General features: G+C 51.7%; 1 protein-coding gene across 1 annotated transcript; it reads right to left on the reverse strand.

Moving 5' to 3' along the window:
* Nucleotides 1-201: 201 nt before the first annotated feature.
* On the reverse strand, nucleotides 202-27,422 carry TESC (tescalcin). Its single transcript, XM_063087732.1, has 8 exons — nucleotides 27,386-27,422; nucleotides 26,175-26,244; nucleotides 14,189-14,269; nucleotides 8,465-8,604; nucleotides 6,800-6,861; nucleotides 6,588-6,695; nucleotides 2,778-2,825; nucleotides 202-422 (listed from the first exon to the last, which is right to left on the reverse strand). The coding sequence occupies exons 1-8, from the start codon at nucleotides 27,420-27,422 to the stop codon at nucleotides 345-347; spliced, it is 624 nt and encodes a 207-aa protein (XP_062943802.1). The 3' UTR covers nucleotides 202-344.
* Between the last annotated feature and the right edge of the window lie 478 nt (nucleotides 27,423-27,900).

The following is a 27,900-nucleotide window of genomic DNA, read 5'->3' on the forward strand; positions in this document are numbered from 1 at the left end:
AAAAATCTTTCCAAAGCAGCTAAATAACTACATAACTTAAAATTACTTAGCTGCTGCTTGCTCCTCATATTCAGTCTTGACCCAGCCACTTTAATGGACGTGAGGAACTGACAGAAGCCACGTTCACTAGCAAACCTTTTTTTAAAAAATTTTTTATTAGAGATAAAAACAGCAAAGTCCCACATAGCATACCCGCTACAGGATGCGAGATGGGTGGAAGAGCTTTGGTTATTTACAGGAGCCATAGCGAAAGGACAAAGGACGTCCCCAGCCTCGCTGCCCCAGGCCATGCAGGGAAGCTGCCCCGCTGCAAAAGGCAGTTTGTCTGTGGAAGGGACAGCAGGTCAGTGGCAGAGGGCTATGGTTTCCATGTTAAGGAAGCGGACGTGCATCTTGGTCTCAATGTCGATCCCCTGCCAGATCTGGAATGGACGCAGCCACATTAAAGGGTGTCCCCACTGCTGCCTGGCTCCTGCCCCCAACCACCTCCCACCTCTTGCCCTCCCCCACTACCAACTGAGATGTTCTGGGCAGGTGAGGACCAGAAGGCTGAGTTTCAAGACTGAGCTAAGTAAGGAAGAAACACTCCCATCTGTCTTTTTGCTGGTTAATTTGGCTCTGACATTTGGATACTTTCTGGGATTGTCACAGCAAGTTATTATTAAGTACTGAATCCAAGCTCTTAGCTCATCTCACCCACCACTTCAGGCTTTGTGAGTTTCATGCACATTATGTAACTCCCTTAAACCCCCTTTCCATTGGTACAATGTGGGGACCACCCCACCTCCGTGCTGCCCACTTCACAGAATGTTGTGGGGGGCTCAGATGGAATCATCCTCACCATGGAAGCATCTGGACGCTGTTAGGGGCTGTGCAACTGTAAGGTTTCATCAAGCCATCATCGTTAATTAAAAGACCACAGACATTTGGTCTTTATAGAATCCCAGGGAGACAGACGGACTTATGCCCAGGAAAGGTAATTCTACTCAAAGATCACGTCCATGGCCACGTGCCCGGTATTGGTACTGCCATTACAGTCCACCCTGGCCAGGGCCCTAATGGACATTGGGGCCAAAAGGCTGTCTACCCACACTAAAAAGCCCCACTGCATCCACGAATGTGCTCTTTTTTGTCAGCTCCTTGGCAACTCAGGGCCCATGGGTCCACAGATGGAGAGACTGCGGGGGACACAAACAGGAATGGAGGGACATGGTAGGCAGGTGACTTCTGTCTCCCTGCTTATGCAAGAACTTTAAACTCTCAGCACCTCCAAAGACAGCCACGAGGCTGGAAATGGGGAAAGTCAGAGCCCCATGGGCACCCAGGTGACAGGGAGGCCACTGTCCCACTGCCTGCAGTCCTGCAGGTGCTTCCTAGTGTCCTGCACCTGTTCGGGGTGCTGTAGAGGACACACAGAACACAGATCTGGTTCTAGTGGAGGGGCTCTGACCCTTGTTGGGTGGACGCAATGTTCTCGGGGACATACCTAGACACCCAGGGTGGTTTCTGCTAAATGTCAGGTGGCAACTGGGTCGCCAAGGGTACTGGAAGGGACCAGGGAGGGCCAGCTGGTTAGAAAAGTCCCCCATGGGTACAGAGATGGGCTTGGGAGCACCAGGGGTGTGGTGGAGACCAACCTTCAGGGTAAGGTGGTTGGTTTCTGAGGCAAAAAAGAAATTTGTTCTGTCTTCTGGCTTAAAGCAGCAATCCCTGCCTCCCAGTCCTCCCTCGCCTCCTCCAGTCTTTTTTTTTTTTTAATTTTTTATTTTATTTATTTTATTTTTTAAATTTTTTTAACATTATAGGAAAGGCCTCCTCCAGTCTTCTAACTCCTCATTCTGCTGTTGTCTTGCTGGAGCGTCACTTTCCTGCATGAGCAGGCCCCCTATGCACAGCACAAATCCTGATGACAGGCCAGGTCAGCGGTGCAGACTCAGAAGACAGCCCAGCTGGACTGCACAGCCTCAGCTCCATAGGGCTCAGACCCTTTGGTGCCACCCAGGCCAGATGAAACCTGGACACTGCATGGCTGGACCATGACCCCAATTGACTCTGTTCTCCCCTGAACTCATCTTCCTCAACTCCCAGAAAGGCTTGGGGACACCATCATCAGGATGCTGTGGCCAAAGTACCAGGCAGAGAGGTGGGCTCTCCTCCCTGCCACAGAGTTTCTGACTATCAAAACGGCAAGGAATGGGTCTTATTTCCCAGCCTCAGAGCATGTTTGTAACAGCAAAGGCCCTGCACCAGCCTAAACACCTACTGCAGGGCTGCAGGATCCCTCACAGGAGGATGGACGAGTGGGCAGCCATGTAAAATAACATCCCAAATCACAGCAAGGAAGCAAGGGCTGACCTGTGTGCAGGCTGCTCCCACGTGCGCTCCTGAGAAACACCGCTGCTTGTACAGGCAGAGAGTTCCCAGGATCCCTATTCTGTCAAAAGGGACTGCTTCTGAGAAGGGCCACCAGGGTCCCATGCGGGAAAGAAATTTCTCATTGTATACCCTCTGTACTGCTTACGTTGTATTGACCATGTGTGAATATTACCCTTTCGAAACAAATAAGTGAAACTAGTGTAAATTGTTTTCAAGGCCATGCCCAGGCTTGGCCCCACTGTACTGAGATGCCAGTCACTCAGTACCCTGTCCTTTGCCCCTGCAGGTCAAGGGACAGTCTCCTCCTGACCAGTGGGTGCCATGAGGTCTTCAAGGCTCCCTCTGAAGTCCCCGCCAAGGCCACCAGGCCCAGGTCACTCCCTCTCCTCCTAGACACCCACCTTCAGGAAGTCGTCAAAGGTGATCCCCTCGTAGACCTGATCAGGCTCCTGAGGATGAGAGAACATGGTGGAGTGAGCCCCGGCGTCCTCACCCAGCTTCTGCCAGGAGACGTTCTCCCTCCCTCCACTTCCCTCCCTACCCCCCCACCCCCAGAACACAAATGGTTGGGGCTGTTTAGGCAGAAACACGAGAGAAGAGAGGGATTGTTCTGGATTGTCTGCCTCCAGCACAAGGCCCGTCAACTTGAACCCCCAACGTCCTCACTCACCAGCTGGAGGCTGGGATGGGAGGCTAGGCACAGCAAGCTCAGCGCAGCACTCCCCACCCTCTGCTGAGACCCCCAGGGAGGATACAGGGGACAGAAGCACTGGCTCTTCCCCACACAGCCCCCCTCACTGCCAATCTCCCTCACTGCCAGTCTTCAGCAGCCCGGCCACTAAAAGACACTTCCTGCCACTCTAGGTCCTGCTGCATCATGCCCTGCATTGATAAGAACTATTCTGGGCTAACAGAATCTCACAGACCACTGGGGAAAGGGGAAAGGGAACAACGGGCTGGCCTGTGTGGCCCACCCCCCGTGACCCGTGAGTCACCATGATAATGTCTGGCCACCAGGGAGGTGGGGCTGTGGTGTGGCTGCGAGGTAGCCTCTGCTTTGCCCAGGAGCCTCTTCCCTACACATTTGCCAGCACCAGTCTCCACTTGCGTCCTTCCTGCTCTGGGGACACCACGAAAAATACGTGGGGCTCCTACCCTTCTCACTGCTACTCTCAGGACCGTGCAACCTTCAAAAACCTCACCCTGCAGCACCCTTTGTGACAGTGAAAGCCAGCAGATGTCCCAAGTGTCCATCAATAGAAGGCCAGCTACGTAAATCTTGGTTGTCCACAATATTGATTACAAAGTAGCCATTAAGAAGGGTCGATCTATACATGCTGACATGGAAAAGGCTCTGAGATATGTGCATAGTGGGAAAAGAAACAAAAAAACTGACAAGGAGCAGAAAATGTCTACAGATCCTATGCATGTCTGCAAACATTTTTGCAGACTGCTAACCAAGCCACTGCTGTCTGCCCTGTGGATGTGGGGGATCGGCACAGAGAAGAGGAAAAGCCATGCCAGTTCAATTCCATTTTGTGCAAATCAAAAATAAAAGACATTTCAGCCAACAAGGGACTGCATATGTGACAGTGGCTGGAGCCATAAGCTACACCACATAGCCTAGGTGCATGTTACAATCCACTATCCAGGTGTGTGTAAGTGTGCCCTGTGATGCTCACACATGATGACATCGCCTAACGATGCATTTCCCCGTCGTTAAGCGGCGCCTGAGTGTACATGTATATGATGGTGTATGGGGGGAAAAGGCTCACCAAGGGCATCTCCCTCTCGAGAAGAGGACTGCGGGCAGCAGGGGAGAAGGGCGGGAAGGGACTCGCAGCTCTCTGTGAACCTCTGAAATCCTGGACAATGTGCGTTTTGGAAAACAGCAGTGGGCTCTCCCTGCGTGCCTGCTGTGTGCCAGGTGCGTCCTGAGAGCTTTCTAATTGCTCCTAACATTTGATAGTGCCTGATGCCAGCCTCCCCACAGCCTGGGTGTGGGCTCTGCTCGTACTCCCGTTTTGCTGATGAGGGTTGCAGAGGGCACAGAGGCACGGCTGCTTGTCGGCTGGGAGTAGGCGAGCTCACTCCATGTCACCTAGGGCTGTTTCTGGAGGCAGGAATTTGCAGATTTTTGGTTTCTTCTTTACAGTTAAACAAAAAATTTTATAAAAACCAGCAGCTCTCTTGGGCCGAGCCCGTGGCGCACTCGGTAGAGTGCTGCGCTGGGAGCGCGGCGACGCTCCCGCCGCGGGTTCGGATCCTATATAGGAATGACCAGTGCACTCACTGGCTGAGTGCCGGTCACGAAAAAATGACAAAAAAAAAAAAAAAAAAAAAAACCAGCAGCTCTCCGCTGGCCTGGGACAGCCCCGTCCCTGAAGGCTCCTTTCTCCCTCTCTTCCCACCCATGGACACGGAGAGAAGTGGCTGCCCTCCCCGTGCTGGGCCACCCCAGCTTCCCAGGCTGGCCAAGGGGGGATAATTATAGACAAGGCCCCACTGGCCAGAGACCAGGGCTGGAGGGTGGGTGCACAGTGCCAGGAGAAAGGGCAGAAGGGGTCGGGGGAGGAGAAACACCCTAGGGTGCCACCCCAGCAAAGCAAGCCGCCAGGTCGCTTCCACTGAGCGTGGCCTCTAGAAAAGAAATCAGTGCCCCAGTCAATAACTGGTGTTGGAAGTCCATTAAAGCAGGGAGGATGGATCGTGATGGAGGGTTTGTCTCTGGCAGGTGGCATGGACAGAAATGTTAAGTGTCCTCAGAGGCCAGATGGTACTGAATCAATGGTGCTCGCCCCCAAGCTCAGGCTGTGCACACAGCTCGGTCTGGTCAACGTTTACTCCAGAAAGCATGTAAAGAGCACACAAATATCTGTAAGTAAAGAGAAACGTGTGCATTCTGTGTCACGGCTGCCTTCCTGGCTCCATGGGCCTGTCTCGGCTGGGTTGGGGCCTGTGGGCAGCGGGACCCACACCCAGGAAGCCAGGCCTCAGCCCGAGATTCCTCGCCTTCTGAGGCCGCTTGAATTTTATGCAGATCAGCAGCTGCCAGCTGCCAACAATTTTACTACAGCAAATTAAGAAAACGGTTGCCAATTGAAACTCAACTGGGACAGGGAGCAATTTAAGGAAGGAGAGTGTAATTAAATCAAATGGGAATTTGGCTCGACAAGCCAGCGGGGGATCCCTAGTCCCCCCACTGAGGTCACAAGCCCTTTCCCACAGTAGTTAATTTGCTGAGTGGGGTGGTTTTGTTAAAGCCAGAAGCCTCCCCCTGGGCCCGAGAAGGAGACAGGTAAAATATACAGGCCAGGAAGATTACCACAGCCCCCTGTCCATGGCCTCGGAGCCCCAATGACAGGATTGGGGCATACACAGTAGGACCCGAAATGAAAACGCCTTTCCACTGTGGGCTGCGTGGAACACAAAGCCACCAAGTTGTCTAGAGACGCAGCCATTTTAATAGATGCAAAGAGATGAGACTGTCAGTGGGACCAGCCAAACCCCACAGGGAGCAAAATCCATGGAGATGGTCACCTGCCTGCCTGAGTGGTCCCCAGGGGCTTAAACCCACGGAGTGAGGTGCTGGTAGGCTGTGCCCCACCCTACAAGGAGCCCACCCAGCACGGGAACCATCACGACTCCAGAGAATTCTTTATGCTCTCTGAGCCTCTGTTTCCCCACCAGTAAAACGAGGCTAAAAAATTTCCGAAGCAATGTACATGTGAAAATCAAGCCCCCTCTTCTGGCTCATTTGCACACCGGCCCCCACCGCAGCTCCCCGGCTTGATCCCAGACCAGGTCTCCTCAGCCCCAAAGAGAGCTCTGCAAATTGCCTGATTCATTTGATAACAAATAAATAAATTAAAGCGAGCCTGTATCAACCGCTGAGCAGGCCTGTGCCAAGTGCTGCCCGTGAGTGCCCAACGGAGGCCAGGGAGGCTACATAGTGGGCTCTCTTGGACCGCCAGCCTGGGGCCTTGAGATCTGCGCTTCCCTGGGTCACATGGCTCTCCAGGGTTTGGGACCTACAGTCTCCTGGGAATGGGAAAAGCCGGGAGAGGTTTCTGAGCTCTGCTTCCAGCCAGGCTCTGGTTAGACTGGCGAGCCCTAGCCCCAAGGCCTTGCACAAACACAGACCATAACCAAAGTGGTGTGGATTGGGAGTTTCTGGCTCCCCAGCCCGCCCCTACCCCCATGTCGCTCACCATCTGCCCCACACACATGCTGGCCGCCTCCATCATTGCCCCGTCGGCGATGGAACGCGCTGACTCCTTCTCAATGTGTGGGTTTCCTGAGAGCAGCTCCTCTACCACCTGCCGGGTGGGGCAGAGACAAATGTTCACTTTGGGCTTCCATCGAGGTCACAGGGCAGGGGAGGCACCAGGAACTCAGGACAGGGCAGAGAAGCATACTTTACATTTCGATATTCTTCCAGGGTGATGCGGCCATCGCTGTCCGAGTCATACATGTGGAACAGAACTGGGGGCAGCAGGGGAGAGAGAGGGGCTCAGTCAAGGGAGCCCCAGATCCTCCTGTTCCACTGGGCTTCCTCACTCTGAAATCTCCAAATGGAGCAAAAGACACCATGATTGGTGTCCTCAATGCCAAAGCCATAGGGTAAAGGGAGTAACTGTAGGGCCAGACTGGCCACTTCGTGGTGGGTAACCTTGGGCAAGTGACCTAACTTCTCTGAGCCTCAGTTTACCCATCTGTAAAATGGGAACAAGAGTGTCTACCTCATGGTCTTAGAAGGGCTGGGTGAGCTAGAGCTAGTGGAGTTAGCATTGCCTGGTACACTGTGAGGGTAGATAATGCAACATAAGCATCATTAACACGGGGCCACATGGCTACTATTTCAAAATATCATTCCTGACAGACCCAAGACGGTGCAATCATTTTAGCCCTATGGCAGGTCATGGACCACAGTGCCTGCATCCTGGCTCCTGGCTGATCTGAGCTGACCACCAAAGGGTAGGCAGGGACATTAGCATCTCCTCTGGCTTGTAACTCTGACATGGCATCCCACGGCCCAGCAGACGTGAGGAGCCCACAGGGAGGTGAACTACCCCCGCCTCCGCCAGCTCTGCCTCAGGGAGCCTCGCCTTGTCCTCTGCACTGGCACTTATCAGTGCAAAGTGCTTCACAAACGTCTCCTCCTCTAATCCCTGCCCGACCCCATGGGATCAGGGCTGCCTGTTAATGCTCACAGAAGTTAAGATACTTGCCCATAGCCACCCTACTAAGGGACAGGAAACCACGGGTTTGTACCCAAGTCCATCCAATTCCATGGCCCCCAAGACCCCCAACCTGGCCCTTGGAGCAAATAGGCAGCTGGAGGAATGCCAGGCACCCGCCTGGTCCAGAGCGCCATAGGAGGGCCTCAGGACACCCAGCCCCGGCAGTTCCCACCAGCCCCCACGTGCACATTCCAGAGCTAAACATAGCTAAGCCCCCATGTTGACATTTCCCTGATGAGGAGGCTTAGCCTCGGGGTAAGGCAGAAAGGGACATCAGGAGTCATGGGAAAGTCCACAGAGAACAAAGGAGATGTGACTAAGGCCACATCTTGGGACCCCATGCTGCTGCTGGCCAAGATCACAACTAACCACACTTGGAGCCAGGACACGGTGGAGGCTGAGCCGAGGAACTACCACAGCACAGCCCGTGCAGGAGAGAGCAGAGGGACCAGCTTCAGGGTGCACCACTCACGCGCAGAGGGCTCTGTCCCGGTGATCTTACCGAATCCTCAGAACCACAAGCGTGTTCATACTGAGCACAGCCAATTTCTAGTTCAAGATCACATGGCCGCGAAGTGTAAGGGGCCGAATCGGAGCCCAGGTCCATTGGAACCAAGGACCTTGTCCTTCCACATCCACCCCACAACCCTCTTCTAGCCCCAGAAAGCCACAAAGTGCTGAGAAATGATGACAAGCCTGCTGAGGTGCAACTCAGGAGAGAGAAACACTGGGACACGGGCTGGTGACCCCTCGCTCCCTCCTGCTGCAGGGGCACCCCGCCTTCCAAGGACTTGGGGAGCCACAGCCCAGGCCCATGTGTGCTGGGGGTGCTCAGAGGCACGCACATCTCAGCTTCTCTTTCCGGGATAGCTCCACCTGCTCCTCGTCCAGGGTGGTATCAATGGGCCGGAAGTAGGACATGATGGTCAGGAAGTCCTCGAAGTCGATCTCGTCGGCCAGGCCGCTGGGCCCCTTGCGCAGGTTCCTGAGGCAGCAACGAGGGGGATGTTGGAAATAAACTGAAAACTGGATCTTGTCCTTCTGCTACGGACAGCTCACAAAAACTCAGCCCTTCTGGACACATGCTTCTCCCATGATGGCTGTTCTCGCTTTGGGTTCTGTTTCCCAAGAACCTGCTCCGCGGGGACACTGGGGTCCCCAGAAGCTTAAAGCCCAGCCCCCACCCTGCCCTCACAGAGCTCACCCTCTGGGCGGTTCGGGGGAGACAGACAACTGCACAGCTATTGATGAGGGCTCAGGCAGAGGAATGCGTGGGTATATTATGGCACATACAGGTGGGCACTCATTATCGGGAAACTGAGGCACCAAGCAATTCAATAACTTACCCAAGGAACATCTCCTGATAGTTTCCTTTAACTCAGGGTCTGCAAAGTACAGCCCACAAGCCTAATCCAGCCTGTTGCTGCCTGTTTTTGTACAGCCCACATACTAAGAAGGGTTTTCACATTTTTTAATGGTTGAAAAAAAGATTTCGGGGGGAAAAAAAAGTGTTTTACGACTAGTGAAAACTATATGATATTCACATTTCAGTGTCCGTTAATAAAATTTTATTGGAATACAGCCATGCCCATTCATTTACACATTGTCTTCTGCTGCTTTTGTGCCACAACAGCAGAGTTGAGTAGTTGCGACAGAGACCATGAGGCCATGTATGCCGCAGGCAAAGTCTAAAATATTACTCTCCCACCCTTTTTTCTGGGGGGGAAAAAAAAAAGTTTACAAGCCCCTGATCTCTATCAGTGGTTCAAAATTTTAGTACAGTGATCAGCTGCAGGCAGGTCTGAGTAATTTGTTTACAACCAAAGTGCAAAGTCTGCCAACGATCGAAAGTTTTTAATACATTAATGCAGGCTCAAAGTGGTCCCTGTCAATGTGCTTTTTTGGAGGGGACAAGAAAGTGCTCTGTTCCAGGTGGGGCTCAGGGATGTAAGTAATGCTGGGTCCACCCCATGCCCAGCAGAGTGCCTGGCACACAGTGGGTGCTCAGAGATGTGCAGGAGCATACTAACAAGCTGTCCGGCCTGGGTCCTGACAGAGAAAAACAGTAGTTGATAAAATGGCTTGGAGATGACCCTAAACACAAGCTCCTGACCCACTGTCACCAAACGCTTATCAGTATCTGACTTCATCCACGAGAGTCTGATGGCTGCTGGGGCGGGTTGCCATCTGGCTGGCAGGCTGAGGGTTCCCCAGCTTCTCACCATGGGCCTTGAAAAGGGACAGTTCTCCAGCAGGCCCAGGACGGCTAACAACTCATGGCTAGTGTTCGGATAATTTACTTGGGTTCTACCTGGGGGCCCATGAAGTGTCTGCCACACTTTCCAGATCTTTCTATTCCCAATTTTCTCTTCTAGGAGATTTTCTAGAAAGAGGTGGATCAGAAGCCTGGATTAGGGAAGGTGGATCATAAAACTACAAATCTGAAAGATGAGGCGAGGAAATCCTCCCCCAGACTCAGGAAGCCCAGTCTCGAAAAGTATTCAGTCTCCGGTTAACTCTTCTATGTTACAAAGCTTCCCACTGCTCTTCCCGACAGACTGCTTAACAATCTCAAAGTTCTTGCTGTTGGGCATAGACCAAATTTACAGAGCATAAAAATAGCCCCTCGTCTTACTGGGCTCCAGGGCACTTTTCGCTGTGGTTGGCTCACACATCCTTCCCAAGCAGTTTAGGCTGCAGCAGGAGGGATGAAGATTAGGACCGGGCAAAGTGTGAAAGGCCCCAGAAGGCAGGGCATGTGTCCTTCGCTGAGAAGGTCAAGACACGAGAAGCTTCAGCACCTGGAGCAAGACCCACCTGCAACCCAGGCCAAGAGCACGGCAGCTTCGTTCTTCTTGCAAAGACGCCTGATCTAGAGCAGTACTTTTGCTCTGCTAACTTTCTGATCATCCTGTAAGGAGTGGAGCCCCTAAACGTGGGTCGAACCCTTCTCAAAATGCCTCCCACGACCAGCTTCTCAGTTCACAGTCCTGTTCCCAAAGAGTCTTAAAAACAAAGGTTAGGCTATTTCTTGAAAAGAAAATTCCGTTTCCAGCCCCTCCTCTGAAATGCTCCTTCACCCCCCTCTCGGAATGTACAGGAAATGACTGAAGCCCTTCTCCAGTATTCACAGCTCCCAGCTGCGGCCTCTGAGTTGTTCTGGGTCCAGGATAGGGCGAGCCCTCTCCTTAACTTCCCTCCTCGATCACTTCTGGGCCACTTGTGAAGTCACTGGCACCTCCCTTTCTCCCCACCTGGTTTCTCTAAGCAGCTTCTGGAGGATGAGGTCCCAGGACCTACAGGGGAGGCTCTGACTACCCCACCCCTGGCCACTGCCCTCCACTTCCTGCTAGGCCCAAGAGGTCCCTGGACGTCTTCCCATGCTGGCTCCATAAAGCAGGCCCACCGTGAGCGGCCCTCAGCCCCAGACCCGGGAGTCGCCATGGCTCCCCCGTGCCCCCCTCATATCCAGTCAGTCACCAGCTTCCCTCCTCCCATCTCTCTGGGATCCTTCCTCTTCTATCCTGGCCCTGCAGCTGCCTGGTCCAGCCGCCCCCATCCCCCGCACGCCACATGCAGCCATAATGAGCTTTGCAAAACACAAACCAGAGCCTGTCAACCCCCATGCTTAACACCCTTCTGAAGAGCCACCACCCCACCCCCCAACTCTCTGGGAAACCCCTAAGCCCTACCCGGTCTCCCAGGCCCCAGAGGACCAGTCCCAGCCACCCGCTCCAGCCCAGCCCCTGCCACCCCTTCCTGCCTCCCTCCCCTCCTCAGGGTCCCCGCAAGCTTGTCCCTGCCTTGGGTCCTCCTCAGACACAGGTACTTGTTTCAATGCCCACCTTCTGGACACTCAACATTCCCTATCGACTGATGTCCCTTCCTCTATCGTTCAGGGAGCATCACACCTATGCCAGCCCTCCCATGGCTCTGTCCTAACCTCAGACTCTCCAAGTACGGAGGAGGCTGCTACCTCCAACTACCCAAAGTCTGGCAGCTGAAGGCTCAGGGCGTGCCCCCTCGTCCTCTGACCAGAGGATGGTACCAGTCCAGCCCCTTCTCCCACACCCTGTCCCCTCAACAGAGGCAGCCGGCAAGCAGCCACTCATGGAGAACAGCCCAGCAGACACCAGAATTCTACCCTAAGCACGAAAAACACAACTCCTGGATCTGTCTGGGATCTCAAGGCAGACAGACCCAAGTTGGAACCCAGCCCCCATCAGGATACAGAATGTTCTCATCCACCCAGAAGTGCCCTTGTGCCCCTATCCAGTCTGACCGCACTCCCTCCCAGTCCTGGCAAGGCCCGAGCTCCAGGCTGGCTCACGCAGCCCCTGGGGAAGCAGGTTCGCCGGTATCATTACCGTCACTGTTATCCTAAGCCTCAGATTCCCTAGGGCTGCTGGGAGACATGGGTCCTGCTCCTACTCCAGCTCTGCTCCACAGAGGGCTGGGTCCCCAATGCTGACCTGGTGTCTGCCCCTGGCTGCCCGGCAGCCCCCCAACCAGCTCTGGCTCACTCGGGCCCTGGCTTCTGAACACTGCCCACCTCTGAGATACCTCAGGCAAAAGCAGGATTGATAGGGAGGTGGCAGGCTGGCTGGTTAGCTCAGTTGGTTAGAGTGTAGCTGATAACACCAAGGTCCAGGATTCCATCCCTGCACCGGCCAGCCACCCAGAAAAAAGGATGTGGGTGAGGGCACTGAATTCCACTCCTGTCTTTGCCACTGACTATGTGACTTCACACAAATCACTTAAGCTCCACAGACCTTCACTGGCAAGTGTGACTTGTTAAGATTCGTCTGGTGCCAGGTCTCTCACCTCCACCTCCACTTCCAGATCCAGACCAACCCTTCCTCACTATCTCCTCCCAAGGATCTCAAATGTGTGCACTTCTTCCCACCTCCACTTGGCAGCCCTGGCCCAAGCCTGGGCGACCGGAATCCACGATATGCCCTTTGGTTCTGTTCCCCATTTCTGCCCCTACAACCCACTGGCAGCCACAGCAACATCTGCAAAGTACAAACCTGGTTCACCTCCAACACCCTCAACTTGAAACCCATCAGTGCCTCCAACTCCACTCCTAGGCTACAGTCAAGACCCCTCCTGATGGTCTACAGGTGCTGTACAACACAGCCTTGCCTTCCCCACACCTGTCCCCATGCCCAGCCTCTCTGTGCTCCAGCCAGGCCTCCCCCTCTGCCACTCATGCTTCCCAAGCTCCATGTGCCACAGGGCCTTTGCACATGCAGTTCTGTTCCCCTGGAGCACCTTCTCTCCCTGCTTTGCCTGCTTAATCTTGGTCACTCCCTCCTCGGGCCTCACCCTCAGGACCTGGAAGAAGGCCTCTGCATCTTTTGGGGCAGCCTGAGTATCCCCCACCCCATCACCAGCAGTCACAGTCCCAGGTGAGGCCCAGTATCTTGCCCAGGGTCCCACAGCCCTAACAGAACCAGAGCTGAGTGGAACATGCTTGCACAACTCAAAACCATCAAGAAGTCCCCATCAGTCTAATTGTCACAACAGGCCTGTCCCCTTTCTTCCTCTTTCTGCCTATCCTCCGTTTCTCAGCATTTCTGCAGACATGGGAACACCAGAGCAGACAGATTGGCCATGGTGTGTCTATCCACAGAGCCTGGCAGCCTGGGTAGGGCATACCCACCCTCACCCCCTCCATGGAACCTCAGACACTGAGTCTCCATCCCGGTCACATGAGTCTTTCAACTTAAACAGCAATGGACATTTGGGGGCATAAGCTCTGGGATGCTGGCCAAGGTGCATATTTCTCTGTAAGCCCCCAGAGCTCTAACATACATCATCTCAGTGCACCCTCATGGCAACCCTGTGAGGCAGGTGCTATTATTATCTCCATGTTATGGACAGGGAAACTGAGGCAGTCCCCAACATGGTCCCAATGATCCCTGCCTCCTGATAGTCATGCCCCTGTGTTGTCCCCTCACCAACTGTGGGGTGACCTAGTAACTCACTTCTAAAAGTGATGGGATATCACTTCTGAGATATAGCTACAAAAAGATGGTGACTACCACACCTTGGGCCCCCACCCTTCTATTCAGTTGTCCCACTCTGAAGGAAGCCAGCTGCCATGCTGTGATCAGCCCTGCAGAGAGGCTCATGAGATACCTGAGCACAGAAGCAGAGCCTCCCCCAGTCGAACCTTGGGATGAGAACTCAGCTCCAGCTGACACCTTGGTTGAAGCTTATGAGAGACCCTGAGCCCAAGACCCCAGCTAGTTTGCACCTGGATTCCTGAACTACAGAAATGGTGATAATGTTTATTGTTTTAAACTGCTAAGTTTTGTAATAATTTGTTATGCAGCCACAGATAACTAATATTGAAGCCTAGAGAGCTCTAGTGAGCGGCCCAAGGTCACCCAGTTATGAATCCAGAACTGTCTGACCCCAAACATGTGCTCATAACCCCTACCTGACACCATCCCCTCTTATCTGCATTTACTTAAAGGGCTGTTCGGAGCACATGTGCACCATAAGAAGTTACAAAACACAAAGTTGCCTGCTACCAGGACAGTTCAGGGAAAAGAGCCCACCTGTTGTCGAAAAAGGCACGGATGATTTTGGATCGGATCGGGTTGAGCTCCAGATCAGGGACATTGTTGAAGTTCTCCTTGCTGCTTTCCAAAGAGAAACACCAGGAAAAGAGTAAGAAAAGACAGCAGCTGTCAGATGGCATCACATATCAAGCTGTATTTTCATCCCTAATAAGTCCCACGAGAATAGTTCAGAGTTAAGAGACAGAGCTGAAATATACCTCATTTATCTGTCTCCTCCTCTAACCTGTAGACTGGGCAGGAGGATTTGGGGGCTCGAGGTATTTTTGAGAATCCAGGAGATGTACTGGGCATTTGTTTCTAAAACAGAGACATGGGATTTGTATCCCATTCTGGGGGGTCAGAGTCTGTCTGAGGTCCATCCCCCAACCCCAGGCAAGGAAACCCTGGTCTGGCTGTTCTGGATTGAGGGCAGTAGGCTGCTGGCTTGGCGCTTTGCAAAAGAGTCTGGCAGGTCCTCAAAAGGTTCAAGGCAGAGTTACCACATGACCCAGCAATACCACTCCTGGGTATATACTCAAGAGAACTGAAAACCTATGAATGAATTGCATAGCAGCATTAGTCATAACAGCCACAGAGTAGAAACAACCCAAATGTTTGTCAACTGATGCATGGATAAGTGAAATGTGGTATATCCATACAGTGGAATATTATTTGGCCATAAAAAGAAATGAAGTACTGAAACATGCCACAATATGGATGAACCTTGAAACATTAAGTGAAGTAAAAAAGCAGCCAGATACAAAAGGCCAGTATTGTATGATGTCATTTACATGAAATGTCCAGGATAGGCAGATCCACAGAGACACAAAGTAAGTAGAGTAGCAGTTGCAGGGGTGGGGGGTGGGGGTGGGGGAGATGGCTAATGGGTGTATTTCTTTTTGAGGTATTCTAGAATTGACTACATATTTTAAATGGGGGCTGTATAATATGAGAATAACATCTCCATAAAGCTGTTAAAAATTTTCCTTACTATAAAGAACAAAAAGTGCCGACACCAGCCTGAGCAGCAGGATGACGGCTAATGACCCCTACGGGTGGTGACCAGGAGGGAGCATGGGGGCTGGGAATGTTCTGCTCTGGATCTGGGCACAGGACCAGGGGTGGACTTGTGACACTCCCTCCCTCTGCGACACGTGCTTTTCTCTACACACGTCATACCCCCGCTGCACTAGAAGAGCATGGCTGTCCTCCCCTTTCTCCTCCTTGGCAGGAGGCAATCACAGGAGGAAACAGAACAGACAGACCAGAGTCCTCTAGCTGGGAACGAGGCAAGGTTACCAGGGGAGATGATCAAATTCTATGAAATCACGAAAGGACAATGACAGCTACAGCTCGTATTACTGCACAAATGACTTGGCCTGTGCAATCTCATTTATTCATGCACCACCCTGACAGCTCCTATTATCCCTGACATATCAGGCTCCACACAGAGATGTTTGGCGACCTGCTGAGGCTGGCCCAGCCGGGGTGTGGGGGTGTCAAACCTGGGCAGGGCAGAGCCAAGCTCTTACCCCCAACACTGTTGCCCTACTCTCCTTGGCTGAACAGGATCCGTTCCCCAAAGTCCAGATCCCTGATGGATGAAGGGACCACGTGGAGTTGGAGAGATTTGAGAGAAAGGAAAAGCAGCCAGCTGCTATGTGGCTAGTTAGCATGTGAGAAATGAAACCAAACCCTTTCTGGTTTTCATTGGCCAGTGGTGGGGTAGGGGGGTTGTGAATCTTGGCTACTGCTAACCTCCATTTTCTCATCTGTGAAGTGGGCACACTAATGCTTACTGAGGGGTGAAGGGCACAGCCTCTGGACTCAGCCTTGAGTTCTACCCTGCTCTGCCACCCAGGACAAATGACCCCGCCTCTCTCAGCCTGTTTGCTCCTCTGGAAACTGGAACTTCACAGAGTTGTTGTACAGCTCCATGAGATAAAACCTGTAACATGCTTATCACAGTGTCCTGAGAACAGTGCATGCTCCACAGAAGGCAGCTCTTGGGCCATGGGACGAGGCAGATGCCCAAACTGCTGGGAACTGAGCTGGGGGCATAATGTCCCTAGATCCTGGCCTCATGACCTCTTTAGGCCTGTGTAGATGTCTTCGAACCCCAGCTGCCTTTGCTCTTTCTCTCCATAGAGACCTGCTAGACCCTCCCCCTCACCATGGCCACCTTACTCTCGGGGCCTCAGTTTCCTCATCTGCGAGATGGGCACATATTTAACCCTTTCTGTATCAAAGGCGGTAGTGCAGAGTCCAGCACACGGGGTAGGCGGGCTGCTGACCCAGCCTCTGCCCCCTACTGGGCATGAGGTCTTGGGTGAGCCACAGCACATCTTGAAGCCTCTGTTTCCTCCTCTCTGAGATGAGGATCGTAGGACTATCCAGGTAGCATCATGGGGTTAAGGAGATGAGTAACTTAGATATACCTATGTAAGGTTTTCAGCATACTGCCTGACACACAGTGAGCTCTTAATTTTAAAATAAAGATAACAGTAATAGCAGTAGCAGCAGTAGCAGTAGTAACCACAATAGCAGCAGCAGTTTAATACGAGTAGCAGCAGCAATAATAACAACAGGAGCAGCTTACTTTCTATGTACTCCCAAGGTGTAAGGTACTGTTCTGAGAGCTTTACATTATTATTTAGGGCTCAGGACAACCATAAAAGGTAGGTACTTTTCTCCATTTTAAAGATGGAGAAACTGAGGCAGAGAGAATACACTTCTTGTTGCTAAGAATGATACTGACTGGCTCAGGTAGTGGCATGGAAGCCCCGGCCCTGGAGCAGCTGCCCATGAGAGTGAGATCTGGCTGTCTGGTCCTCAGGGACACACCCTGACACCTGCCAACCTTCCTTTTCAACAAAGAGAGCCCAGGTCTTGAGCCCAGAGCCTGGGACGGCTAAGAGGAGTATCCTCGTGGTTTAATGCGCCACAGGTGCTAGTTTTGGTCCTATTCTCCTTCTTCCCCACCTGCCAACAGGGACCCGCTGGGCTGGTTGAACCAGCTCAGCTGAAGGTGTCTCTGCCCAGGTGGCAGCTGTGGGAGTGGCCTCTCCTTTACCCCAGTGACCAGGGCTGGGCACATCACTGCCCTTGGGTGGAGCTGACTCACGGTGGCCAGTGGTCCAGCAATTCTGTCCCAGTAACCGTGGAGATCTGCCCACAAGGGCTCTAGGGCACACACCTTCCATACCTCCTCCAGGGGAGCTCGAGCCCCAGGGTTTTTTTTTTTTTAAGATGACCGGTAAGGGGATCTTAAACCTTGACTTGGTGTTGTCAACATCACACTCTCCCAAGTGAGCTAACTGGCCATCCCTATATAGGGATTTGAACCCATGGCCTTGCTGTTATCAGCACCGCCCTCTCCCAAGTGAGCCATGGGCCAGCCCTAGCCCCGGGGGGGTTTAATGTCCCTCTCAAGCCCCAAAGGGCTCTCACTGTGCCAGGCTGTGCTAAGCACTGCAATGTTCATCACCCCCATGTGCCCTTGAAGGGCAACACAGATGATCCCATTTTACAGGCAAGAATGAGAGGCCCAGAGAGGCAAATGGCCAAGCCACAGTCACGCAGCTAGCAGAGGAGCTTTGAGTGCACTGTCCTCCCCGGCCCACAACTCCTCACGCCCGTCACTTCCTTCCTTCACGTCATGCGTCTCTACTTTAGAGAGAGAGCTCTTCACTGGACTTCACTGGGCATCTGCTCCCGCCCAGCCCCCAGCCCAGGAGGCCCCATCCAGACCCAGGAAGAGGGCAGGACGAGCATCCAGCCCACAAAGGAAGGACAAAACTGAAAAAACCTCGTGGGCTGGGCTGGGTTTTTCCACAAGCCTCGTGGTGTAGGTTGATTTCCGGCACCTTTTGAGGCCCAGCTCAACTGCAAAGTTCTCTCTGCAGGTTTTGGGCTTAGGGCTCCCCCCAACCACCACCAAGGCATATTGACCTCTGAGCTGAGAATAGGGCGAGGCTCCAGGTTCTCCGCCTGCAGTTCTGCTTCCCTGCTGGTCAGGGGCTCCCTCAATGGAGTCCACTCAGTCTTTCCTCTGCAAGCCAGCACCCCTCCCCATACTCATTGGGTAGCATTTGATGTTTCCCAGAGAGGAAACTGAGGCCCCATGGGGACTCCTGAAGGCAGGGACTGCATCTCATTAAGCATGTATCTTCCTAGGCAATGCTGAACTACTCAAAGTGTGGTCCCTGGGCAGGCAGCATCAGTACCACCTGGGAGCTTGTTAGAGATGCGTCATCTCGACCCCACCACAGAAAACCAAATCAGAACCTGCATTTTAACACCATCCCCAGGGACTCATGTGCACATGAATGTTTGAGAATTGCTGACCTCTTAATCTCCAAATGTTTCAAAGTGCTTGGAATTGCCCAAATGCACCAGGGTTTCCTGTCCACATACTTTTGCACAAGATTCTGGCAAAAAAGCCCTGGTCCCCCTGCCCCCACAAACTCCTCTCTCAAAAGCTGGGCAGCATCACCAAGTTTGCTCCTCCTGGGCACACACCTCACCCTTGTGCTTGCTCCATGCCAGGCCTATGCGTCCCTCCTGACACCTGGCATTTACTTATTACAGCAGAGCATCACAGCACCTTCTATGTGCCAGCACTGTGCCAAGTGCAGGCCACAGCAGCAAACAAGACAGACATGACCCCTCATGGGATCCAGGGGAGCAACACAATAAAGACGGAAAATGGTATCGCAGACAATGATGAGTACTTCACAAATAAATTAAGCAGAGAAAGGGGATGGAGACCACGGAGGCTGGTACAAGTTTAAATGGGGTTGTTAGGAAAGGCCTCACAGAACAGATGACATTTGACCAGGGACCTGAAGAAGGGGAGGTTCTTAACCCACCAGGGGACATTTGAGAATGTCTGGGGACACTTTTGGTTGTCACAACTGGGGGTTGGTGCTACTGGCATCTAGTGGGAAGAGGCCAGGGACACCACTCACCGTCTTACAATGCACAGGACAGTCCCCACCACATAGAATGATCCAGCCCCAAGTGTCTATAGTGCTGAGATTGAGAAACCCTGCTCTAGGGGAAAAACATTCTAGGAAGAAGGAATAGTGTGAAGGAACAGTTCTGAGCGGGGAGGGGAATGGCAAGAAAATCCACATGGCCGGAGAAGGAACGGGGAGACCAGGCAGGTCAGCGAGGTCCCAACTGTGCAGGGACCCGGAGGACACGGAGCAGCCTTGGGCTTTCACTGGGTGAGATGGAACGTCCTCAGTGGAGAAGCGACATTTTCATAGGATCCTTCTGCAGGTTCCTGTGAGCAGACAGGGAGGCTGTTGGAGTAACCCAGGCCAGAGATGCCGGTGGCGGGAGGGTTGGCGTGGGGCAGTGGAAGAGGGAGAAGTAGCCAGCCCTGGACTCGTGCTGGAGAGAGAAACAGCAGTGCTTGCTGATGAGCGTGAGACAGACCAAGGACAACGCCAGGGAACCGGGCCTGAGTGGCTGGAAAGGTGAGACCGTCGTTCACCTTGAACAAATGGGACGTCTGGGAGGGACGATGAGGGGCTCAGTGCAGACATGTTAAGCATGACATGTGTCCTGGACATCAAGCGGACGGCAGTTGCTACATGAGTCTGGAGTTCAGGGGAGAGATCCCGGGCGGGGGCACAAATGTAAGCTTAACAAGGGTGGTGTTTCAAGCCATGGGTGCGTATTTCATTCCAAGGGCAACAGGATGTGTGACCTGCTCCCAACGCTCCGATTCCCCTCCCACCACCCATCACCCAGGCTGACAAAGCCCGGGGCCGTCCCCCAGCCCTGCCACTTCTGTTCCCTCTGCCTAGAGCTCCAGTCCCTCTCCCCTTCACACAGCAGCTCCTTCTCTCCATTCTGGTCTCAGCCCAATATGGTGTGGCCTCCTCTGTCCTCCCTGATCGCCTGTCCCATGGCCCCTCTCCCAACTAGGGTCCCAAGGGAGGCATCCTTTCTGCCCTGTTTCCTTTTAACCCCACGTCTCATGACATACTTGTATAATGAGCTTGCTTATATGCTAGTTTACTTCCTGGCTCCGCCCCCCCACCCCCCACGGGAAAGGAAGCCCCCCCCCCCACAGCGAGGAGGGAGCCTCACCTTCCCGTTCACCCCAGCACCGTCGGCGCTAGAATCTGCCCCAGAAGGCCCAGAACACCTGCCTGTTTGTAAGCGAGGGGTGCATCAGGATCAAACATCCTGGGAAAGGAATCTCTATAAAACATTTTATATGCCAGCATGCACTATAAAACTAAGGCCATTTAGAAAGCTGCTTCCTGTGTCACCTCTGCACCCTTTTCACACCAAAGTGACTGTGTGGGGCTCCCCTCCTCACAACTATCCTAACACTGTCACCTACAGATGGGACATCCCTCACCGCCTCACACCTGCTTTCTTTTTGGGCAGTTTTACAAGCAACTGCAGATATTTCTTTTGAAATAAATGTGCAGCATCGTACAGAAGCTTTAAAGGGAGGACTGAACACGTAGAATTAAGTACTGACACTGAAACAGCTTCACTGTTGTACCACAAAAAAAAAGGTCACATTTTAGACAGGTTAGAAGCAAATGACTGGGTGAAAAGGGACTTAATTCTGGAGAAGAATGATACAGTAGCAGCGGTTTGGGGCTCCTGTTCTTGCGCCAGCCAGCTTCGCTTTTGAATGGCCCTGCCATGTGATCTTCACCCCTTCAGCCTCAGTTTCTCAATCTGTAAAGTGGGGATGATGGTGGGAACTTCAGAAGGTTCTGAGACCCCTGGGACCACACAAGCACTGAGCCCAGTGCCTGGTACTCAGTAACGGCAGCTGGAGCTCCTGTTTATGCATGTGATCCTGCACTGTCTTCTAAGGCGACAAAGCCACCGTAAGCGCTACTGAGGGTCGCAAAACAGGACCTAGAGCTAGGACGCTCTGCCAAAGCCCTGCCATCTGGCCTACCAGAATGCGGCTCTGCACTTTGTGGCGTTCAACAACGAACGCACAGTCCCTTCTCCTTCCCCGTGTGTGTCTGTGGTTGTGTTTATCCCAGGAATCACTCCACACTTGATGGCTTGATGAATCTAAAAATACTTTTGTAACATGGCTCTATCTAATCAGACCTCCTAAGGCCCATAAGTACTTTTGAAATATTCCTAGGTCTATTTCTGGGTGTCTGTAAACCTGCCTGAGTGCTATCAGGAAGTTAAAAGTTGCTGTTTAAGATAGTCACCAGTTAAGTGGGCCAACTAGAGAAAGAAAAAGTGCAAGAAGCCATTACTGTATTTTCTTCACTATCTAAAATTATTACCTTTTAACAGGTTTACATATGGAGGGTCTCCCCTGCTAGGAGGAAAGCTTCTGAGGACAGAGGAAGAGAATCTGCATAGTAGATGCTCAATAAACATGTTAGATAAACATTTTTCTATTCAAGCATTTCACCAGGAAGCTGCAGAACTCAGTGCTTTGCAGTCAGGGTGGATTCAGGTTTTGAGGGTTCTGAAGCATCTACAATTTTGGGGGAGAAGCCCTCTGAAAGAAAAGGGATGCAACATTATGCATTTTTTAAAAATCAGGTACTGGGCTTTGTAAAGAACCCACATAAAAGTGGTGCCCTCGAGTGGGGCTTTAAAGGCCTCAAGGTAATCCCATCCCTGCATGACCTGAGATGATTTTTGGAAGGAGAGGGGACCAGACTGAACATAGATAGAAAATGGTGGGTTAAAATTAAAAGCAATTTTGGTAGTTTTTATCTCATGGGGTTTTTGAGAGCTATATTCAATTTATTAAGTTTCTTCTTTTTAAGCTTTTAAATGCAGTTTACAAATCTCATACAGCCTGCAGTTTTGAATGATCACTTTTAAGGTGTCTTTTGCACTCAAGGTAATCTAAAGCCTCCTTGTGAGATCCTAATAAGCTCATGGTCATGTTCTCTCTCTGAGAGGGTGGCGGAAAAGGGAGCTGCACCCCCACACCCATCACAGACTGGACTGGGATGCTGGGGGCCTCAGTTAGGGAACCCCAATCAATGCCTTTCTCATGGGGTGGAACATCCCCACAACCAGGCCCGCTTTCCTGAACAGCCCCCTAAACACTAAAGAAATGAACCCCTTCTGTGCTCAGAAACCCCAGCACAGCTCAGGACTTCCCGCACAGTAACCCAGATGTGCCCGAGGATCACAGAGGTTGAAGGCCCAGCCTGGGCTCTCTCAGGAAATCCCTGGCAGAGTGGGGACAGGGCTGTGGACCAGATCCCAGCCCAGGGGAGGACAGCCAGGAGGAACCCAATCTTCCTTCTCCAGGCCATGGAGGGTAGATCAGGATTAGGCAAAGCATTTCCAGGAGGCTGGGAGGAGGCCCTTCCTGCAGGTTTGTTTGCATAAGAAGCTGTGGTCAATCACTTCCTTCCGGCAGGCTGGGCTGGGGCTATCACCATGTGCAGCTGACAAGACTACAAGGCTCTGAGGCAGACTCCAAGGCTCTGAGACCAGGGCCTGCAATGACTGGAATTTTAACACCCCCCACCACCACCACCCAATGTCAGAACAGGGAAACTGAGGACCTCAGAGGTCACTTGCAAGTCAAGGCAAGGCCCACAGCTTCCTTACAGCAGGATCTCAGCACCAGGTCCAACTCCCAGCTCCCCCACTTATAAGCTATATGACCCAGGGACATACTTGGCTTCTCTGAACCTTATTTCCTCATCTGTAAGGTGGGAAGAACAGGTGTCTCTGCCACTACTTCCTACGGGGTTTTGTAAGACTGAAGCAACATATTCCTGCTGCGCAGTGCATAAAACAGGCTCAAATAATAACAGTGTACATTTGTGAACGTTTTCCATGTGCCAGATCCCTGGCTAAATTTTGACCTGGAATATGTAAACCCTACGAGGAAAGTACTATTACTAACAATAGGTCTCATATACACCCTTTATGGTATAAACATTTTTAGTCATTATAATCACTTGTCCTCACTTCTTCGCTCTCATTCATTCATTCAACTACTCCCAGAGCATCTCCTGTGTTACAAGTCCCAGACTCCACTAGAGCCAAGGAAAAAGACAGACCCAGTTCCTGCCCCCCCAAGGGGTCAACAGTCTATAAGAGGAGGTAGATAAAGGGGTCAGTTACAATTCTGTGCTATAAAGGTCGAGATGGGGCATACCCAGGAGGAAGCTGTGGAGGTTCAGGGGGCAGGAGAGGCATCTTGGAGGAAGTGGTCTACACTGAGCCCTCAGCAAAGCACAGACCAGCACCCGCAGACCTTTATGGGCCCCAGCTAAAGAGCATGGAGATGACCTTAAGGGTACTGGGGGAGCCACTGAGGGCTAGTGAGCAGGGGCTGCTCACTAGGTCCCCAAAATGACCCCACCCACCAGGTAAACACACTCAGGGCTTGTGCGAGGGCAGGTGTGGCAAGGGTGGTGCATATGGTGGTCCCAGGGGTGAGTGTGCAGGAGAGGAGCATACAGGGTCGGGGGTGAGCGGGCAGGGCCAAAGACTCACATTTCGGATCCCTATGAGGACTAGGAGGTAGAAGCCTGACGTCATCAGCACAGAGAGGCTGAGAATGCTCAGTGCCTGCAGGAGAAGGAACCTCTACCCATCCAACCACAGAGAACTTACTCTGCACTGTCCTCTGCTGAGCCACCAACTCACTTGTTAGAAATGCAGAGTCCCAGACCCCTCCCCAGATGTGCAGAAGAAAAACCTGCATTGTAGCAAGATTTCCAGGTGATTCACTGCACACACTAGAATTGGAAAAGAACTGGTCTAGGGCATGATATTTCAGTATGTCCTCCTGAAGGCCTGTGATGGGGTGCTGGGTGACACAGTCAAGGGCCTGGATGCTGGAACCTTAAAGAGGGAGGGCCTCTAATGGCATCGCCTCCTCCTCCTCCTCGCACAGCACCTGGGTCCCTTCTCCACCTTCCATCCCAAGATTAGATTAGACAACCTGCTTGAGTATCTCAGGACAGGGTGGAATGACCACAACCTCATTTGCCAAATGAACCCAGCTCAGAGCTAAATCGTCCTGAATGCATCTTGCTTGTCTTTAATGTGCAAATCAAATCCCAAACCACCATGCTTACTTTATGGATGAGGAGACAAACTCAGAGAAACAAAGTGACTAGCCCAAAGTCACAAAGCCAATGGCATGAAGGAGGTCACTTGCAAGTGGAGTTGCCATTCAGTGAGATGAGGAAAACTAAAGGATGATCAGGACTAGGAGAGAGGGACTTGAAAGTTTGCCTCCGAATTCTGGTTTTTTGCTTCTGCATCCCTCAAGTCTGAAGAATTAAACACACATGGAAGTGGAACCTAAAGCCTCTCAGCAGCCGAGGCCGGATCTGAGCCCAGACCCGGAACAATAAGTCCAAGGCAGCTTGGGAGCTCGGCTTGCTGGAAAATTATCTTGAGGAGAAAGGGGCTCTGCCTTCACACATCCTCCACTATGAGCTCCTCGGAGGCTGTGTCCACCAGTGTAGGTACTGAGCACCCAGCACAGAGCAGATGCTTGTGAACTTCTGAAGGAACGAGCGAAGCATGCCCTTGACCCTCCACTTTTCAATATCCAGTGTGCATGTGTGCCAGCTCCATGTTAGGCCTCGGTGCCCGGCTGAGCTGTTCCCACCCTGCACCCACTCCTCAACCTACGGCCCCAGGAGGCTCCACCTTGACCTGGGGAAACCACCACCTTCCAGCCCTATGTCTGGAGGAAGCCGACCCTGGTCCCCACTCCCTCATAGCTCTGGGAAAAAGCAATTTGTATTTCTGGGCCCTGGCCACGGTGATTGGCTCAGACCTGGGCACCTGACTCCATTATAGCCAATGAGAAGCCAAGTGACTTTTCGCTGGGCTCAGGCACACTCTCCTCTACTGGGCTTGGTAATAAGCAAGATATGTAGAAACAGGTGTAAATCCTAATTGCCTTTAATTCTGCCTTAGGTACAATTAAATTGAGACCAGAGGGAGGCCATAACAACCGTGAGACCATCGGAATCTCAGCTCTTGTAATTGATGCTTTGAGATGACAATGCAGTGGATTAACAATATGCCTCTGTGTAGACAGACAAGAGAGAGTGGATATTTACACGTCAGTTCCCATAAAATGTAGGTGAAATTTAAGTCTGCTTACTAAGAAGGAAGGTTTGCCTGGACCATTAAAAAATTTGCTTTAAAGTTCCAGCTGTAACCTCGAGACCCTAAATGTTTATTTCAGGAAACTACATCCATGAGTTTGTGATAGAAATCTGCTCACTTGTTGCAAACTCTGCTTGGTATGGTTCAACCTGAAGCTTCCTCACCAACTCTGTGAGGATCAACTCACTTACAGGGTCCTCGTTAATCTAGTCTGAAATAACTCGACCATCACCTACAACAGAACACAGTTCAAGACATTCTTCCTCATAAAGAAGTAACCTAGATGGCATCTAAAAGATTAATGTTTAGAACATGACGTAGAATGTCAATTCCTAGATAGAAATTTGAGGTTGCCACCCCCATCTTGCCTGAGGCTGGAACTAACCCAGAGGAAGTGGGGTCAAAAGACAGGGAGCCCCCTGTCAATACCCGCACCCCTGAATTGGGCTGCACCACAACTGATTCACCTTTGTGCCCCAGCAATGGGCATGACTGACCCTGGCATTTAACACGTCCTTGATGTGTGTCTGGGATTCCAAGCCCAAGTCCAGGAGAACATTCCACTTGAGGGAGTCAGAGTAAGGTAGAGGGTGGCTGCATAGCTCCTCCTCCTCTCCCCGTCTCCACTCTAGTTAATTTTCTGATCCCAATAGAAACAGATGTGGCTCTTTCCTTCCTATTAGGGAACATCTTGTCTTAGAAGAGGCCAGAAAAATTAAAACTACAGGTTTGCTTCAGAAATTGGAGTAACCAAGGGCCTCTCCCAGAGTCACAGAGCATTCAGGGAAAGAGAGAGATGGAAAGAAAATTCCCAAAAGCTGTGGACCCACTCAACGCCCAAACCCAGCTGAGATCTTACCGAATGGTGGGTTGGTCTCCACTCAGCTGCTTAAATCTCCGGTGGAGCTGCTCGATCTGGTCCGATGAGACTGAGAAGTAGGGGAAAGAAAGAAAAACAAGACAGAGAGAAAAAGATCACTGACTGCTGAAATCGGGGCTATCAGCGGGAGGCTGCAGACACTCTGCTCTGTCCCTACCTGGCTGGTGCGATCATTCTTGGAACACCTCCCACCATGGCAAAACTGCCTGCTGGAAGAAGCAGCAGAGAAAGGATTTCCCATCCTGCTTGGTAATGCAGCTCTGGGGTTAGTAGTCCCCACTGTCTTAGTAATAATACAACTATTACTAGTAACACCTCCTGGGACAGGACCAGCGTGATCCAGGCCATTCTCCCAGCTGTGTCCTTCCCCAGCGCACTAAAGCAGATGCAATATCTCTTCTTATCAGACGTCCTCTTCTTCCACTCCTGAAGATGGCCTGTTTCCGAGCTGAGAAAGCGGCTTTGTTTAGTCACAGATTAAGAGATAACTGAGTAGGGAAGGGGAGGAAGGGATTCAGGCTGGTGCTAGGAGTGATTTGGGAGACCTGTAGTGAGAAACGTACAGAGAACCTGGTGGCGCAAGGGGAATGGAAGGAGAAGACATCAAGTGTTGATCGCTCTCGCTCTGGATGGTATACCTGGAGTCCCCTGACAGGTTTAGAATACCCAAGTACAGGAGTTTTGCTTATTATTATGTTTTTTTGCTCTTGAGCCTTGCTCAAAGCCACTTCTAAAGACTGGACCTCTAGGTTCTAGGCTTTGTAAGAGTTACACCCGCATGTGAGTGCTTATTTTATGAAAATCACATTTATAATTATTATGCACAATATTCAACACTTACATATGCACATCTCACTTCATCCTCAGGACAACCTGATACGTGAGTAGATACTATTACCTTGGTTTTATAATTTGAAAACTGCAGCTCAGAGGGTGCTTAAGATCACACAATGGGTAAGTGGTAGAGCTGGGACTCGGTTCCAAGTCTACCCAACTCCAAAGCCTGACCTTCACCACTGCGCAATACAGTGGTCTTCCTTTATTCCCAGTTTCGCTTTCCGCAGTTTCAGTTACCTCAACCATGGTCTGAAAACACTAAATGGAAAACTCCAGAAATAAACAATAAGTTCTGAATCGCACGCCGTTCTGCGCAGCATCATTAAATCTCACATCCTCCTGCTCTGTCCCACCCTCCGTGTGAATCATCCCTTCGTCCAGGGTGTCCATACTGCACGTGCTCCCTGCCTGTCAGTCACTTAGTAGCCGTCTTGGTTGTCAGATCAACTGTCGCGGTACCGCACTGCTTGTGTTCAAGTCATCCTTATTTTAATGGCCCCAGAGCCCAAGAAGAATAATGCTAGCATACTGTTACAGTTTTTCTGTTTTATTGTTAGTGATTGTTGTTAATCTCTTACTGTGCCTAATTTATAAGTTAAACTTTATCACAGACATGTATGTATAGGAAAAAAAAGCGTACATAGGATTTGGTACTATCCGAGGATTCAGGCATTCACTGGGCGACTTGGAACCTTTCCCCCATGGATAAGGGGGATTACTGTATTTTCCGTCTGCCAAGAATATCCTGGTGTTCAAGGCCTTTGGGGCTGGTTCCTGAGGACTACATACAGTTCAGGCAAACCTTTCTGAAACAGTGGTGGGGCTGGGGAGCTGCTATCTCCCACCACAATCCTTTCAGCACACCCCA

Source organism: Cynocephalus volans, chromosome 2 (assembly GCF_027409185.1).
Source record: "Cynocephalus volans isolate mCynVol1 chromosome 2, mCynVol1.pri, whole genome shotgun sequence".
NCBI classification, from domain to species: domain Eukaryota; kingdom Metazoa; phylum Chordata; class Mammalia; order Dermoptera; family Cynocephalidae; genus Cynocephalus; species Cynocephalus volans.

Excerpts from the sequence above, each read along its gene's own strand:
- TESC (XM_063087732.1), bottom strand. The coding sequence starts at position 27,422 with ATGGACACCCTGGACGAAGGGATGATTCACACGGAGG. Across the intron at positions 8,605-14,188 it reads CGTGCCTTTTTCGACAACAG|GAACCTGCGCAAGGGGCCCA; the intron begins GTGGGCTCTTTT and ends TTGCTGCCTCAG. Across the intron at positions 2,826-6,587 it reads GCATGTGTGTGGGGCAGATG|GAGCCTGATCAGGTCTACGA; the intron begins GTGAGCGACATG and ends TCTCATCCTCAG.